The following is a 19018-nucleotide window of genomic DNA, read 5'->3' as shown; positions in this document are numbered from 1 at the left end:
ATATACAGCCTCAGAAGAATTCCAGCCAACAAACTTGATCTTGTCTTTTTTCATAAAGCCAAAGAAAATTATTTATATTATTGAATTTTCTGTCGTTTTTGACAGCTATGTAATTGGCAAGATTCAGGAAAAACATGCTAAATATGCGGACGTCACCTTTGAAATGTCTTGCTTGCATCCCAAGTACACTGTTGTCAGGCTCACCATTGTTCTTGGTGCCCTTGGTTAGGTACCTTCTGATATCTTGGCGCAGATCAGGAGAATACCTGGGTGCTCTACAAGGAGCACAGCCCTTCTGACACCCTGTGTAATGCAGAAGGTTGCAGTGTTGGGGAGCCTCCATATTCTCCGGAAAGTTCTTGGTGGGTTCGACTAGGCAGCGCTTCCTGGGAGAAGTCCCATTCGCTGTCTGGGCTACATTATTAATAATAATACTTTATTGCCTTTTTAGGAATGTGTCTTACATCAACAGAGCTACTGACACATTGGAGAGATACATAACATATTTACATAGATTCGTAAATTTATGTATCTTCACATTCATTAAAAAGAGATATGGTAACACAAGAAAAAATGGTGATTTCCAAAATTTCCAATTTGGAAAGATGATATTTCCAAAAATTTCCAAAATTGGAAAGATGATATTTCCAAGGCTTGGAAATCTTTGGAAATTTAGGAAGGATTTTACCACTACTTCTTTCAGTTTCTCCTTTTCCCAAGGATCCCCGTGAGTGTATAGACTGTGTATTCGTCCTCCTAGGAGTGTATTCGTCCTCCTATGCGATCAACTATAACCAGGGAGACTATAAGACGCTGTAGATTATTCCTGGTATAACTTCTCTCGTCTGCATCCTTGTTGTTCTAGGTGTCAAAAATTGGCATTAACTGTCATATTTGCCCTGATATGGCTAGCATTTTCCAAAATACAGTTTTAAGTGTATGGTTTACTTATTATCCACAAAAGCGCAAATATGTTTTGACCTGTCACGGTTTGCATAAACACAAATTACATAGACCTACGTTACATCATTGATTAAATAAAAGTTTACCGGACCCACTGACTGACTGGCCAAGGTTTATTACATGTCATAAAAGTGAACCCTTGCCAGGGAATAATAGGCTTATTGTAGTAGAATACATTCTTTAATGGTACCCTCTAATTAACACCTGACACAAGGGATGGACCGTTTAGGTGGTTTATCATTGCGAAATCAACAGTCAACAGACCATGAAATGTTGTTTTAAGACTGTGAGCGAATAGAGAGCAACCCGTTTGGGTTTGTGGTCAGAGACGGTGTTATGCAGTTAGTGTATTCACGAAATATCATGAACTTAATAATAGATAATTGGTTATATTGTCCACACACAGGCGGACTGGGGCAAAAAAGAACCCAAATGAATCCCTTCTTAAAAAACTTCATAGTGTAACCAGGGATACTATAGAGTCTCCCTGGTGTAACTAATTAATTTGGTCATATACAATAAAAGGTGACTAAATGTTTAATTTTAGATAACGTTAAATAATTTCTAGAGAGACCACTACACAAGTTCATATTACAGATGATTCCAGAGACAAATAGCTTATGAGATTCTAGTTTATGAAAAGCATTAAATTCCAAACAAGCCAATCTGTTCTCTAATGCTCGGGAATTATTACCACTTATATACCATAGTTTGAGATGTCGACTCAGGAAGCCGACCTTTCGATTCTTATAAGGCTCAGGACATTGACAAGGGGTACGCTTTAAAGTTTGGGTGTTATTTTAGCACATGGCTAATCTCATGTGACGTGTTATTACAAGCTGGTGGTTGATGGAAGTGAACACATCGCACACTGAAGCCGACCGTGTAAAAACATGATCAAAACAATCATATGGTAAACACATTTAACAAGGCACTGATCCAGAGCAATTTCCGCGCACTGGTTGTTGCTTTTGTTATTGCTTTTCTCCCCTGAGTACCCGGATGATATCCCAGTACTTTCGATTGGTTCGTGACCTTTGCTGCGCAACCCGCATGCGCAATTGATCGTATAGGTGTAGATTGATCAACAAAAATAAAATCTTTTTTACTCGATAATATTTCCATCATTTTGAAAATGGAATGAAAACACTTTGAAGTTTAATCATCTGCCAGTGGTAAAAAATGTCAGGACTGAAAAAAACGAAGTCAATGTATGTCTATATATTTTGTCTTATAATCCTAATTATTATATTGCCATATTTGGCATGCATTTTGAAACTTAATAAAAAGCATACGATTATACTTATAGCGTATTTATAACATGACTGTAATATCTAGACATTTTATAGAATGCCAACAAGAATCATATTTCACACACACCCTAGGTATGACCTAGTGTATGTTGTCTGTCTCATTACGGCGAAAACAAATGATTCTGTTGAATGCTACCACAAATGAATGAAAACAAAATGCAAATATTAGAAATAAAACCGACTAAAGTCTGCAACAATGTCAGGTTATTACCTTGTTCGAGGAATGTATCCATCAATATCCACATAGGTTAAGTCCCGATTTTGACAGCCTCAAATTTGGATATAGGAGCCAATAGAGCTTTGGTCTGGATGTGTATGCTGTTTGTCCCCTCTTCTGACAACAGTCCCATCTGCTATTGTAGTGACTGAGGCTGTTTTCAGGCACTGATATCTCCATATAATGGTACCATTCCTGCTGGCAGTTCGTCTCGTATTAGTTTGTATTAGTGTTGAAGAATTTTACTTGTTCTGTACTTCTCTCAGGTGATTGCATTAACATAACTGCCCTTAATTGGTGCAGCTAGTTATCCCAGGTTTGAGAGCGAAACTTCGCGAATCAGTGACCAAGACGCTGTCAAAAATGGGACACTACCTCCACATAAAGGAACAATATGCCATTGATCTGCAGCTGACAAAGAATCCCGTTCCATGCCAAGTGTCTTTTAACAGTCTAATACCCGAAAAAGGGATACATCGATTCAGTTTTCACATTGGTGTATAATCTCATTGGTCAACTAATTGCATGATGTCCGCCATTCTTTAAAAAGGTAATCTAATTAGCCATTAAGCATTAAATCGACTTATATCCTCTTACGCCTTAAATAAACAACTTGCCCGACTGGCAAAAGAGGAACACCCCCATCAACTTACTGGCGGTTAATACATTGAAGGAAAGATGTTGTTTTTACACAGGTACAGGGTACAGGACAGGGTGTAATCAGTATAGATTAGTAAATCTACATACATAAACATTACCTTTTGACAAATCCACTGTGCAAGAAAAAAGTAATTAATCAATCAGCGTGTTATCGGTTAATCCTTTGATCAATGTTTGTTTTGTATCTCAGCTGATAATTCGTCTTGCTGCAGTTCCATGAGCATATTACATAACATGTAATACATTTGTCACATCAGACCATCAATTCATAATGCGGAGTATTTACTCCAGACACAAGAAATGCGAAATGGGAACCTTTGGCGGGTAACCTGAGTGGTATTACCATCATACCTGTTATAAATGCATTAATCGACCATCAAGTGAATGATGACAAATAACATGTGTAGGTTTATACCACCAAACACTCAGCTGGTTACAGCAAAGGGGGATAGTAATCGCTGAATTGCATGCAATGTTAATTGCCTGAAAAAAGTTATGGGCCGACACTGTTTGGAGGATACGAACGGAATTTCATTGTTGCATAAGAAATACATATAAGCATTGGATGTGTACTGAAGTTAAAATTGTATATACCTAAGTACATTTTCATTTGTCATAAATATAATAGACATCATATGTTTACATGGCATGATTAAATATCGAGGTAAAAAAACACAGAAATAAGATCAAATTGAAAAATTGGATCAGTCACTATGCCATCTATGCATTAAAAAAATCCGAAAAGCATATACACTGCTGGTATACTTTATTGCAATCAGACAGGAACTACTGGGGGTATTCTCAAATACATGTAACAGCATCTGATGAGCATCCACCCTTCCTAATGTCCCGCTGTTTGGGTTGAAGAAATTTTGTCAAGGTGGCCAGAAGCCCAGTCCCTGTGTCCGTCACGGTCGAGGGAGCATATACCGACAAGCTTGCAGTTTGGTTTGGTAATTAGACTGTTGGCGAGAAACATTAATCGCTCTGGATCAGTTCCCCTCTAATTACATTGGGATATATACATGTAATGAGAAGAAGCATGAAAGTGTACATTTGATTTCGAAATGGCTAATGCTCAACTTGAACATAAGTTTATTCCTACACCTCGTTGGTGCAATATGCCGAAGGCCAAAGACAACCCACGACGAAGAAATACCGATACCTTGAACGACATCTTCAAGAACTGAGACACCAGTTTCAAAATAAAATGGAATGTTAACTGTTAGACACTTTGCTGATTCAGCGTCTCTTCTTTCACATCTTTAATATATTTATAATGTACTTATAAATGTGTATCTATATTTATAATTATATAATATTTTGAAACATTTCATAATATGATGTAATATAACTATTTATAAAAAAATCCTGTAATATGTAGCATGTTGTAACATGATTAAATAAAATCTGTCCATATAGTCTCCGTTACCGCTCGTGGCTTACGCCTTCTATGTTTTTTATGTGTTATATATTTCAATGTTTATATGCTGAGACTGAAATGAAACGCTATCTTTATACATATATTTGGCTCGTTTTCTCATTAGGTGTGCTCTCATTCGCATAATCCGGAATATCCTCTTCTATCAACACTTAGGCCTATCATTGTCTCTATAATCCAATGTTAATTTGCTAACGGACGGGACATCAACATTTCTCTTAACTCATCTGTTTGGACCAAAGGACGATAGAGGGGGGAATTTCCATGTATATTCTCACGCCGTTATCAAGATAACAGTTACCAGGTGAACAGAAGTATATATGCATAGTGACTAGCAGCAAATTAACACCAGGTGATTCAGCAAGTAGCACATCGTTGGGGGGCATGAGGAGAGTAAGATCAACAAGTCTAAATCCACTCCTTTGTCCAAGTGATGGAATCAATCAACATTCAATCAGCTTGTCTATCCTGAACGTTGTACATCGACATGCCGCTCTATGCAATAAACAGGGAGTTGTTATCACATAAGTGGTATGTTTCGTTGTGTATCCCCTTACTGTTTACTGCAGTATAAGTGAAATCTGCTTCACTTTGCGAATGACCAATCTTTTGAAGTTGATTTAAGTTCTACTTAAATAAACTGCTACCTAACAGATTAATCTCAGATTAAAACATCTCATTCCAAAGTCGTGTTTTCTAACTCAGGTACTAAGAAATACTGAATTTTTACATATTAGATATAAATCTATCGGTACCAGTTTGACGTGTCTGGTCATGAGTCAACTAACATAGTCATTATATATTTTTGACCATTACACGTGTCATTCACACGTCACGTATGCCATTCTAATGTTCTCTGATCCATTTCATCATACAGCATTTATGTCATTCAATGTTTTGAAGCTCATATGAAAACATGAAAAATGTTACTGTTCCAGTTCCTTTTGAAGAGTGAAATTATTTTTGTTCTTGGAGTGTTCCATCCAATATAGTCATTATGGTTACAATCGGCCTGATTTTAATTAATACCTATCAAGTTATAGATGTTATACACGCGTGCATGCACACACACACACACACACACACACTTTAAACATCCGTAATTTGTGAATTCTGTTCGGACGATAAAGAAATATCTAATTTGATAAGAATCACTCTATAAATTATCAAAAATGTGGAACAAACTTCCGTATACTACCATTTCAGAAACATTGCGATATTGACCATGGAATAATGTTAACAATATGCAACCAACCCAATGTAATACAATACAATTTTCACCGCCTGTGCATACCACACTGTTGACGAATCTCTCAGGTGTGTTAGAGCGATAATCACATCGCGACATGATTAACAAACCTACAGCTCAGCAGAATTTAATAACTTACCTTTTTAATAAGAAAAACAAGATTTATGGATGTCTACTTCTTTATTGTGAATAACACGAAGTTTCGGAGCATATGCTTGCTCCTTCATCAGGTGAAAATCAGGTCACAGTAATGCATTCCACTTCTTAATGCCCATCAAAGATTTAACTTACTTCCAGAGACTTCTTTAAGAGGCATAAGGCCAAGGCAGTAGGCCTTGTTAATTGGTGACTCTTAACTGCCTTGACTCACTCATCAATCAACAAGGGATTAGGTCCTGGGGCGTGCAAAGAACAATAATATTTACCATCACCCACCAGTTATCTCCCCTTGTGGACATTTCCAAAATTGTACATTTTTGGAAATCTCATATTTCCAAAATTGGAAACATTGTTCTTGAATATGTCATGCTTTTTGCATATTTCATGCAATTCGAACAGCAACTGTTTGACTGCGTTATTCCTTTTTAACACATCCTTGCACTTTGCTATTGCTAGAAGACTCTGAAAATTTACTTAGGTAAATAGGTAAATACAGTTTTAGCACACAGCAAATGCTTATATGTATTTCTTTTGCAACAATTAAGTTCTGTCCGTATTCTCAAAATAGTGTCGGCCCAGTACAGCAATTAATACTCCCTTGTTGTAACCCGTGTTAGGTGGTATAAACCTACACATGTCATTTGTCATCATTCACTTGATGGTCAGTTAATGAATTTATAACAGGTATAATTAGTGGTAACACCACTTAGATAACCCGACAAAGGTTCCCATTTTGCATTTCTTGTGTCTGGATTAAATACTCAACAGTATAAACATCGATCAAAGGATTAACCCATACTTTTATCTTACACAGCGGATTTGTCAAAAGGTTGTGTTTATGTATGTAGATTTACTAATCAATACTAAATACACTCTGTCGTGTCTGTGTCTGCGTAAAACAACTTCCTTCTTTCAAAGGATTAACCGCCAAGACATTGATTCTCATTATTGGCTAACTAAATTACTTTTTTGTAAAGAATGGCGGAGATTATGCAATTAGTTCCCAGGTATGCTATCTTGGGTGACCAATGCGACTATATACCAATGTGAAATACCTGAAACGATATATCACTTTTCGTGAACATGTATTAGACTGTTAAAAGACACATCATTTGGAACAGCTGCAGGTGAATGGCATACGGCTCGTTTTTGTGGATATTGATGGATACATTCCTTGAACAAAGTAATAGCCTGACATCATTATAACTACCTGTTTTAGTTTTAATAATTGCATTTTTTTTTTTATTCATTTGTCGCAGCATTCCACAGAATCCATGATTTCGTCGTGAAGTAATGAGACAGACAACATGCACTAGGGCGTGTGTGCGAATTATGATTTACAATGTCTAGATATTCAAGTTATAAGTAAAGGCAGATCGCCTGATAATAAACTAATTAGGATTATAAGACCAAATAGAAAGACGCACGTTGACTAGTATCTACATACTGGTGAGTGGACATTAACCATGGGAATGTAGCAAGATATTTATTGCGCAGTATGTCACTTCGACCCCCACCTCGCTTCCGAGGAAGAAATCGTTATGTTATAAGTTGTGTCATGCCAAATCCTGTTGGCCATGATTCCAATACATATTTAACTACGAGTAGAAAGTAGTTTTGCTTTTCTAACTTGATGAAAACAAACCATAATCTCATTAATTCTTTAACAGACTTTAGCCCGTCATGTTACGATTATTAAAAATGGCAGCGCGAACATCCGCGAGTCTGAGAATAAATGCTATTTAGGTTTGTTTTCACCGAGTTACAAAATCAAAACTACTTTCTACTGGTAGTAAAATATGTATTTGATTGATGTCCAATAGGATTTGCGTGACATATCTTATATCATAACAATTTCTCTCGAGGAAGCGAGGTGGGTGTCAATATAACACTACTTACAATATTTATTGTCACTTCCACCACGACCTCGCTTCCGAGAAAGAAATCTTTATGCTTCAAGTTGTGTCATGGAAAATATGTTTGGTCATCAATCATATATATATTGTATTACAAGTAGTAAGTAGTTTGATTCTTTAACTTCCGCGAAGTGATCTGGACAAATTTAAGATATCGTTCCAAGCTTCCACAACGCTTGTTTCGCACTCACAAACATAACTCATTTACTAAATGATTTAGCACGAACTGCGGGGTCCGGTGGAAATTAGTGCATGGTGACACCATCACTCGACCCCCCAGGACGGCAACGCAACGATTGACAGCAACGCAACGATTCGTTTTGCTTTGAGTAAGTTTCGTTGTTCAGACCATCCTTTAATGTTGGAATAAGGGCGAAAAGTAAATATAAAACAACATGAGTGATTCTACCCTCTGTGTATTGTACTTACCATTGAATCAGAGTACCAATTCTTTATTGAATGTTCATTTTACTGTGATCTGAGAAACAGCCTTCTCCCACAATACTACATAAATAATCCATGTGAAACATTGACAAAAAGAGCGAAGTTTTTGAATATAGAGTATAAGATTAAATTAGACATTGTACACGTTAGCATACAGCTTAATATTATATATGGCGCTGGATTGTATTTTCATCTTTATAATTGTAAAACGGGTCGGTGGCCCTTGTACGAAATTAACTCTCACTGACTAGATATAAGCTTATGATGATACATATTTAAACTCAACGTGACAAATTCACTTTTCACCCACAACATTGAACACTTAAAATGTGTTCACTGCAATTTCGACTAGTCAAGTCGATAATCCTTTCGTTAACCCCTTAAACAATCATTACTAAAACAACACCAAACATCAAAGACTACCGCCAGTCGCCTTAACGACCCCATGAAACACTCACGCCGCCCCATGCCACTATTGCAATTAGCCCATGCAGAACAATAATTTACCATCACCCACCAGTTATCTCCCTTGCGGATATTTCCAAGATTGGAAATTTTGAAACATCATCTTTCCAAAATTGGAAAGTCTTGGAAACATCATCTTTCCAAAATTGGAAATGTCTTGGAAACATCATCTTTCCAAGACATTTCCAAGCTTGGAAAGATGGATTTTACGTCTTCCAGTCTTACACTTCCTCCGAGTCAAGCACTCGATGAAAGTAAATATTCCCGCGAATTTATATAGAATGTGCAAATGTACAAGCGTTGGCCAATCAAATAACGGCATCTGAAGGGCATCCACCCTTCCTAATGTCCCACTGTTTAGGTTAAGAAATTCTGCCAAGGTGGACAGTAGCCCAGTCCCCGTGTCCGTCACGGTCGAGGGAGTAGGTGCTGACAAGGCTCCAGCTTGGCTTCGTAATTAGACTGTTGGCTGGAAATATTAATCGCTCTGGATCAGTGCCCCTTTAACGCCCATGTCCAATATCCACAAAACAAGCCACAACATTCATGCAACAACAACATTACACATAAACAATCCTGTATTTTAGAAGCGTTAGAAGCTGGATGTAGGATGAAGTGATAACATACCCACGATACATACATCCACATAAATCGGGATAAATCTCAGTATTGAGGTCAAGAAGCTCATCAAGGAAGTAATGCAAGTAGACATAATACGCCGTGCTCAGTTAGATGAACCATTGTAGTGTTACCTGTACACAGTAGGACAGGTGTGTAGCGTTATAACTGGAATAGACGAAGCCCCTGTGACAACACACTTACCTGAGACAGCTAGGTAGCCGGTGTAGAGGGAAACTGAGCACCAGGCGAGATAGACCCTAGGTAACCGGTGTAGAGGGAAACTGAGCACCAGGCGAGATAGACCCTAGGTAACCGGTGTAGAGGGAAACTGAGCACCAGGCGAGATAGACCCTAAGTAACCGGTGTAGAGGGAAACTGAGCACCAGACGAGATAGATAGACCCTAGGTAGCCGGTGTAGAGGGAAACTGAGCACCAGGCGAGATAGACCCTAGGTAACCGGTGTAGAGGGAAACTGAGCACCAGGCGAGATAGACCCTAGGTAGCCGGTGTAGAGGGAAACTGAGCGCCAGACGAGATAGACCCTAAGTAACCGGTGTAGAGGGAAATTGAGCACCAGGCGAGATAGATCCTTAAGGGTTGTTGACGGGGTTCCTTCCGGACTAACTCGTGTCACCCTCGCACAAGCTGTTTGCATGCTACGGAAAGGTACGAGTGTTGCCGAAAGGGCGATTGAAGGCCCGATTCGGCTTCAGCAATATAGCTGGCATACCGACGACTGCATGATTACAAGTACTTACTCGACAAGGGATAAATCACTTTGTTATCTTATTGTGGATTTGCTACACTCAGCAAGTTCAGGAAGCACCTGGTAATTGTTCATGTTCACTCTTCAGCTTGTGATACAGAAGATCCGGGTTCGATTCCCCACGTGGGTACAACGTATATAGCCTTTTTCAGGTGTCCCCCCGCCATGATACTGCTAAAAGTGGTGTTAAATCACCCCCTAACTTTTCTGAGGAAGGTCAAGACTTCACATTCTTTTGTACTGACGTTTGACATTTAAGAGTAGCTACTGAAGTGTACGGGACGAGAATGTTGCTGTGTGGGTATTAAAGAAGACGACCGGAGTCCGTCAGAGTTCCTGGACATGACATCCGCACGTTGACCCTCATGACTGATTAATGTTGGCATGTGGTTCACATACGTCACGAAACACATGCTTAATTCTCCATGGGGTTCTGGTTATGGAGAGACTGTCATATAGTAGCAGGTGCTGATCGTCTTGAACAGAACGCAGTCTGCCGGTACACTCAAGTCTCCCGTGTGTACATGGCCCAGAAACATCCTAGTCTACATGTTTTACACCTGCACGATCTTTCAAACCCACAAAGGCCTGTCATCCATCTCAGTCTTTGGATATTAAAAAGACGTCTACATTCCTCAATAAACACAATGCAGAAATATGCACAAATGAAATGGTTGAATATTTATTAATAAATAGAAGTAAATACAACATCTGGAGGATTACTGCAGGGGTGGAAATAACCCATTCCCAGACGCCCGAGTCCAGCGTTTTTTTCTGTCGGGCAAGCAAATTTGTATATCACACTGTACCGGTGTCCAGTTGACTTTCCAATGTTAATTATGTTGTTTATTTAAAGAATCAACAAGAAAACGGCCGGTATAGTGGAAAAATCACAAGGGCAAGTGATTTTACATGTGCCACTGTACCGGAGTACACTAGCAATTTTAAAGTTATTTCCACCCCTGCAGTGATTACATAATGTTTGAGAGAGAGAGAGATTTTAATGTTATCCAGTCTTTGATGTCATCATTTTTAGAGCATTTAGACCCAACTCACTACTTACATTCGTAATACAACCTCCTCCCTCAAGACCCTCGCTACAAAGTTCCAATTGTGAAAACTAAGAGTGAGTGAGTGAGTAAATTTAGTTTTAGGATTGGCTCTGCAACTGAGTGGTCAAAAGGAGATAAATCGTGATGAGATATCTATGAGTGAGTGAGTTAAGTTTTACGCCACACTCAGCAATATTCCAGCTATATGGCCGCGGTCTGTAAATAATTGAGTCTGGGCCAGACAATCCAGAACTAGGAACTGATGACTTGTGTCAACCAAGCCAGCGAGCCTGACCACCCGATCCGTTAGTCGCCTCTTACAACAAGCATGGGTTACTGAAGGTTCATTCTAACCCGGACCTTCACCGGTGAGAGAGAGAGAGCATGTATATATGTACATGTAACAGCAAAAGAAATAAGACTCCAGGCCCTAGATTTACGAAGCTCTCTTAGTGCTAACATAGTCCTAAGTTAATGTTAAGGTATGGCACTTACGACTATTTAGCGCTAAGAGAGCTTCGAAAATCTAGGCCCTGCTTTGTTATGGTGTTACTTTGGTTGTTCTTCCATGTACGTATATATGCTCCCTGACTCAGGGAGGATATTCCTTGTGTTCCTGATAATAAAGAAGTTGACATCCACACATTATTGCTCTATCATAATTACATGTGACAAGGACAGTACTCGACAATGACAAATCTGCATTCCTCTGTCACTTGTGTCCTAACAGTCTCTATCACTGTCTACAGACAAACGAAAATGTACCCCTTCTAACTATCAAATAACCTTACACAAGTGAGAAGCAATTGTACGGCATTTCAACTGGTAATGTTTATCACCAAACAACCCTACCGACATGGCAGAGAGCAGTATTAAACAGTAAAAGAGACATTTGACACTTTGGTAAACCTAACTGTGTGGGTGGCAAACCTGGACTTCAAAGCCACAAAACGTACACCCTATGAAAGTTCCCCACTGGCAACAAAACATTTACCTATTTACCTGAAGACAGATCTCCAATCAGTTTTTTAACCTATACTTTGTGTTACATTTAGAATCTAAGGGGCATCATTAAGATTTAAATACTATATCTGAAACATTGCTCTGATCATCTGATGTCAGTAGGAATGTTAATCAGACTGCCAACCTAAGCGTTTACAAAACAAAAATCAACTCTTGGCATCACTTTCGGTAATTTTTAGTGCGAACATACATAAAAAATGGATTATTTAAATCACGCCTCCTTGAAAACACTAAATTTGACAAGACATGGGCAACAGACTTTCTGCTGAATTTGGAGCCAGACAAAATATCCTGTCTATATTTTGCTGCTATTAGTAATTCATTGTACAATTGTGATGATTTCTAGTGCATCAGAGATGATTCTGTTTGTTAGGATCTCTCCATGATAGCTCGCTTCCTCTTCCTGTGATTTTGAACCATGGCTGACATCACCAGTTTCTCGGTTTCCCTCTTCTCCCATCGGAGGAAATTGTTGAGTCCCTTCTGTCCAGCACAAAACAAAACCTTCTCTGTCTCGTCCAGTCGCTCAGTCAGTTGAGAGTTGTCTTCGTTCAAGGCATTCTGGGAAGAATCCATTATTTTACGGAATCTAGACTGGAAAGTCTGTAAATAAATTATATATTTAAGACAATTTCAAAGTGTATGTATCAGTCAGATAAAAGGCTTGGGACATAGCCAATCAATGGATATAAACAGTTACATAAATCATGTGACACATGCCAAAAGATGTCACTGATTAAACATGTAAATATTATCCATCATCTATGAAGTCAGTTATCAGTCTGGTTACATATCTTGGGTCAATAAATCAAATGTTGTGGTTCCGATTTCAGCTCATTAACATTTAGTTAGTTAGGTAGTTAGGTAGGTAGGTAGTAAGATAGGTTGTTAGGTAGGTAGGTAGTAAGATAGGTTGTTAGGTAGGTAGGTAGGTAGGTAGGTAGGTAAGATTTTTTTAAAGAACTAATAACATATTTATCAATGTTTAATTGTTCATTTAATCAAGCTTGAAGCCAGCATGTCGACTTTCTCTATCAGAATGACTGATGTCCGGCGGTGCCGGGGAATAAAAATGGCATCTGAATGCTTATTTTATTCAAACCGCTTAAAAAAAATAGGGTTGGCACCAGAATTCAAGGGTCGGTCGGGTAATAGGAACCAAAACGTTTTGTTTTAGGCCTTGTTCTTGCTAGTGTCAATCCCAAACATTCCATGTTAAAACAAAGTCTAAACATGGTAAACAACCTCAGCAGACACTCGAACAATGATCATGAATGTAATATGTTTCTAATAAAAAAATCAAATCATTCCTCCAGACAGGTGGGTGTTTATATTTGCACTCAAGATAATAATAATAATAAGGTCATTTGTAATGAGCTGAAGTCTGCACCATGGAGGGGCACACTCAAAGTGCCAACATACAACCTGATCAATATTATCCCGGATGGAAACGGTCAAAAGGGCTGCATGACAAAAGGGCTGCAAAAATGGAAAAGTCAAAAGGGATGCAAGAAAGTCAAAAGGGATGCAAACCCCTAGTCAAAAAGGCCGCATCAAAAGGTCAAAAGGGCCTCAGACCCCTAGTCAAACAGGACCCATTTACAAAAATTAATAGTAGCATCTTTTTCTTAGAAGTGTATTACAGTAAAAGGTTATACATCTATACAATGTATATTTTATGCATACTAGTCCTGTTTTTAATAGACAGTTTTTCAATATTAGAAAGAAAATGATTACTAGAAAGAATAGATGTATGAAATGGTTATTTATTAACAAAACACTTGTCATTTATGATTATGACAAATCCATACTAAGTCTTCATTTGTAAAGATCTCATTCAGTTTACACACTTGGCTGGTCCTGTCAGCCTCAAGCACAAACTCAGCAGTTAAGGCCCTTTTAAAATTTGACTAGGACCCATCCCGGATAACCCAAGCTGCCCGAGAGGCACTAGAAGGTTATTTAGGTTAATAATCTCATGACTTATCCACCAGATACCCATTTATTGTTATTGATATCATTATGATTATGATATGTAACAGGAATGTAAACAATGTTATTAATTGAAACAAACTGTCTGGTGCAGATCATGTCAGATAACCAGTATGTACTTTCTGACAACCAACAACTTTTATTCCATTTCATTCATTTACCACGATTTTGTCACAAATATAAAATTACAATGAGGTGCAATATTTAATTTTTCTATAGCATATAAAATGCAAACACAACTACGTAGAAACCAATTTGTCTATCATTGCAAATCAAATCTATTTTGGAATCCTTGAATCTGGTACAGGCTGTGTCCGTTGCCCCATGTATATCATGAGCTGCCTGATGCGTGGAGAGAATGACCCAGCCAATTATGTGACCAATCGACTACCCTGGAAAATGCTCCACAAGTCCAACTAGTTGGCCTGGCCTTCACATCATTTGTACATGTACAGGTTTTGCTTTGCTGATTCATGTGTGGATGGTGTGGAATACATTCTTAACTTGTCAGCACGCTAACAAAGGTTAATCTCTTTGATCATGTGGTTGAGGCATCCGACCTCATTGGTTATCAGGTCTATGGTACAAATCCTAAACACAAGAGATGGGACATTTCATAGCCAGTACATGTTTGCCTGTTTGTAATTATGCCAAATGTAACCATTTGATGTTAAGGCTGAATAAAAAAAATGCGGTGGTTCCGATTACACATCTTTAAAATTTAGGGTAGGTAGGTAGGAATATTCTTTTTTCACATTTTTATTTAGAAGTAAAGTACGAACTAATAACACATTTATCAATGTGTAATTGTTTATTCAACCAAGCTTGCAGCCATCATGTCGACTTTCTCCATCAGAATGACCGATGTCCGTCTGTGTCGGGAAAAAACAATGGTATCTGAAAGCTTATTTTATTCATACCTCTTAAAAAATATAGGGTCGGCACCAGAGTTCAAGTGTTGGTCGGGTAATCGGAACATTATTTTTTTATAGGCCTAATCGTGTTTGTATCTGATTTACTACTTCAGTTCTCATCAGTTATTATCTTCAGGATAATACATTCATATCAGTACAGGTTAATATTTCTCACCTTCAGTAAGCACTTTGCTATATCAGTTCCCTCTGGATGCTCGAAGTTTAAGAGTTGTGAACCAAAGCTGTAGAAGAATGGTCCCAACTTGTGCAGGTCCACAACACTGGCGTCAGCAGACAATATTTCTCTGTAACCTTCCCTGTACTGTTTGGGCATTTCAACGCTAACAATGTGGCGTTTACGACTACACAATGCTCGTGCCATCCAATAAGGAAGTTCTATTTTAGTGTCTACTGGAATGTTATCGCTTTCAGAACTTGGATCCAAATACCCTGCAACAAAATAAACCCTGCATAGTCATTTCAAGTTAACTACTTATCTAAAAACAATGCTCTGTGTTTTATTCTGCAACTGGTATGCTGGCCCAAGTCCAGTAAATTTTCTATATCTGACCAGAGATATTGTCTGAACCATGTATGGTGTGAATGTGCCAAATATGCAACATGTTTCTGCTAAATGTGTTTAATCATTAATTATATTTCTGCTGTCAACATGGTCAAATAGCTGGAATAATGTTGAATGCAGCGCTAAACAACAAACAAACGATTATCTCTGAACTGGATCCACCTATTAATTAAGAGAGGAGGTGGGGCTTAGCCTAGTGGTTAAGGTGTTCGTTCGCCTGGGTTGGATCCAAACATGGGTACAATCAGTGTTCACATATAGTGTCTGACGCTCTGACATATCCAGCAGATTTGCCAGTGGTCCAATAGAAGTCTACAACATGCCAGCCCCAGTGTCTGTATATTTCACAATGACTTTGACTTTATGTGACACTTGTTTGCTGTTTACAAATCGTATGTTTGTTAATAAGTTCAGTGCCAATTATATGAAATGTTAAATCTGAAATGTGTGTTTAATTTTATTCTATGGGTCTATATGAAACTTACAGGACCCAATGTCCTGTTACTTTGAAACACCATTCGTGAACACTGGTACAATGTGTGATGCCCGTTTTTGGTGAACCCCGCTACAGGCGGCGTAAAACAAAACTCACGCTCTCACTCATCAGCATCATGCAGATAGTGAATGAATAATCATGATAACAAGATCCGTGAATTATTTCAAATACCTGTAAACACAAACACACAGTAAACATACATATGCCGAAATGTCAACATACGATTACAACCCGGGGGTGTCTAAATTTAGGACCTCCAATTACCTATCGGTATTTCTGAATCTTAGACGAAGCAGGTTGATTCCAAAGTCAAAACATTTATCAGTACGCCAGAAAATATACTCACCTAAACGATAAATTGGCATTACAAGTTTACATGGTATTTTCTCCTGTGTTGCCAGTATGTCGTCCAGGGAGAAATAGTTACCCTCGGCCATTCCGTTGTATTAGCAGCCACAGAGAAAGAAAGTCAAAATATTGCGCCAGATCCGTAAATGTCAAGGACGAACTGAGCTATCCTTGTATTGTGTAACTATAGTTTCTATTAGGACTAATACTCCACCTTTCTAAAATAGATATGGTATTTTGTATTTAGAAATGTATATACTCATACATGGTTTAATATATCATTATCATTTGTACTCTACACGGCATCATATTACACATGTGGCGTAAGTGATAAAATACAACAACGAGTTCTCCCTGGCGACATTTCCGGAAGTAAAACACGTGTACTTGTTGATACGAGTAGGTACGAAGTGTTTCAGTTTTCACCGCCAATTACCCCGGTGGTAACGATTGAGATTCCGTTTGCGTGAGTGGTGACAATAATTCTTCAGGGGACAAGTCGATTTATTTCAGGTAAGTTTCTCTGTGAATCGATTTTACATATATATCCCAAGATGGTATATGAAGCGTGTTGATCTTTCGTCGTGTGGCCATGCCTTGTGTTGTGTACACTGTGTACTGCAGTTATGCATACTAATGACGTGTCTAAGAGTCACTATAGTGATACTAGATGGCTAGAAGTAGAATAGTTTAATGTAAGTAACAAATACTCTGCAAGAACTATTTCGTCGTGAAATCAGGTTTTTCCCGTCCTGCGATACAAGGGAAGCAACTCTGTTAACCTTGATCACCGCACGGACTGAGGTTGACAGAGATTATCGGTTGCCAGTCCCTTAAAAAAACAGCCGATGTGGTCATAACAGCCATTATGTCTGGATAGAAAAAATGAAACTAATCTTTTTTTTATTGCTGTACTCAGAACTTGTTAGACAAACGGGAATAAAACTAAAAGTAGGACGTACAACATTTTGAGAGAGGTGATGGTGATGTGTAATCATGTTGTGTTCTGTGACGTGTTTTTGTTTGTTTGTTTTTCTCCTGATCATATCGTTAAATGCGCTCATTATCAGTTGTAAAACTTTGTTATAAATGGCTTCAATTGGTGTTGTCAATCGGCTACAGAAATCGAAATGCCACTATTGTTGATCACTTGATTGTCTAGTCCGGTCTCAATTATTTACAACCCCCCGCCATAGATAGATAAATAGATAGATAGCTAGATAGCTAGCTAAATAGCTAGATAGATAGCTAGCTAGCTAGCTAGCTAGCTGAAATATTGCTGCCCAGTGCGCACGGTGTTAAACAACAAACTAACCATACATGGTTATGTTCAGTATTCAGTCGCATAATGCCACGCCACTACTGCTTTCGCCATCTTTGTTCATTGTTTGTTGGTAACACTATGGTAACACTATGCGTCGTATAATATGCGTAGACTTTTCGCAGTAACATGTGCAGTATTACTAGAAATAGGACAGAACAGTTAAGTCGAGATATTGAACACATTTATCCACATTGCTGTTTAACCTATGGATATTGTCGCCGATGAATTTGTTCTCACATAGGAATTAACACACATACAGCAAAGGTATTAACCTGAAGTATTCTCCCTCTTAGCAGACTCACTATGTACTGACTCGCCTATATTACCTGTTCAACAGGATTGTTGTACATCCCGTGATTGACACAATATTGTGCTGTTTTGTATATAAAACAATCTGTCTGCATGTCTGTCCTGAGATCGGGGCGTCGTAAACCGTTCCCCTTTTTACGTAACAAACGTGAACACTATATGACGAGATTCTTATGAACATCAGTAGTTATGACACCCGTGAAGATCCGGGTTAGAATTGTTCTTAAGATTGTGCTTGTCGTAAGAGGCGTCGAACGGGATCGGGTGATCAGGCTCGCTGATTTGGTTGACACTTGTCATCGTATTCTAAATGCGTAGATCGATGCTCATGCTGTTGATCACTGGTTTGTCTGTTGCAGACTCGATTATTTACAGACAGCTGGAATATTGCTTAGTGCGGCGTGAAACAACAGCAAAACGATAGAACACATATCAATGGTATATACGGTTCAAGTTTCCTGATCAATCACTACTAAATCTAACCTCGACAATATTTTGATGCACTCCCACTAACCTTGATGCAAGTATTCGTATCAAAAGTGTTGTACTGACATCAGTTATACAGGCAATATAGAGGAGGTCTTCGGGCATAGTGTTTTCATGGCTTATCCAGGACAACTATACTTTCCCGGACATACAATACTTATCCTAATAGTTAGTTGCGATGTATCACTGCTATGAATTCATTATGAATTATTTATTGGTAGCCCAAGTAACATTTCTTTTAAAGTATTGAGTCAGTTAATAAGGTATTTGCCGGAG

General features: G+C 38.4%; 2 protein-coding genes across 4 annotated transcripts in view; one reads left to right on the top strand and one right to left on the bottom strand.

The window, feature by feature from the left end:
* Positions 1-12087: 12087 nt before the first annotated feature.
* Positions 12088-16810, bottom strand: LOC124272682 (DNA replication complex GINS protein PSF3-like). The gene is made up of 3 exons (XM_046707865.1): positions 16622-16810; positions 15372-15646; positions 12088-12893 (listed from the first exon to the last, which is right to left on the bottom strand). Exons 1-3 carry the CDS (start codon positions 16710-16712, stop codon positions 12660-12662), a joined length of 600 nt encoding a protein of 199 aa, XP_046563821.1. The 5' UTR covers positions 16713-16810; the 3' UTR covers positions 12088-12659.
* A 171-nt stretch (positions 16811-16981) lies between these two features.
* The window catches only part of LOC124272689, a 45090-nt gene continuing 43053 nt past the window's right edge, over positions 16982-19018 (top strand). For all 3 annotated transcript variants that reach the window (XM_046707874.1, XM_046707872.1, XM_046707873.1), the window contains exon 1: positions 16982-17136. The gene's annotated coding sequence lies outside the window, so the exon portion shown is untranslated. The remainder of the gene's footprint in view (positions 17137-19018) is intronic.

Source organism: Haliotis rubra, unplaced genomic scaffold (assembly GCF_003918875.1).
Source record: "Haliotis rubra isolate DU_JTF1 unplaced genomic scaffold, ASM391887v1 Scf1719, whole genome shotgun sequence".
In the NCBI taxonomy this organism is placed as follows: domain Eukaryota; kingdom Metazoa; phylum Mollusca; class Gastropoda; order Lepetellida; family Haliotidae; genus Haliotis; species Haliotis rubra.
Note: the sequence above shows the minus strand (reverse complement) of the source record. Positions and strands in the feature narration are given on the sequence as shown.

Bases quoted from the DNA above. Each gene is read 5' to 3' on its own strand.
- LOC124272682 (XM_046707865.1), bottom strand. From the start codon at position 16,712: ATGGCCGAGGGTAACTATTTCTCCCTGGACGACATACTGGCAACACAG. The intron at 15,647-16,621 runs GTGAGTATATTT...ATTTTGTTGCAG, and splicing joins AATGCCAATTTATCGTTTAG to GGTATTTGGATCCAAGTTCT. The intron at 12,894-15,371 runs GTGAGAAATATT...ATTTATTTACAG, and splicing joins TAGCAAAGTGCTTACTGAAG to ACTTTCCAGTCTAGATTCCG.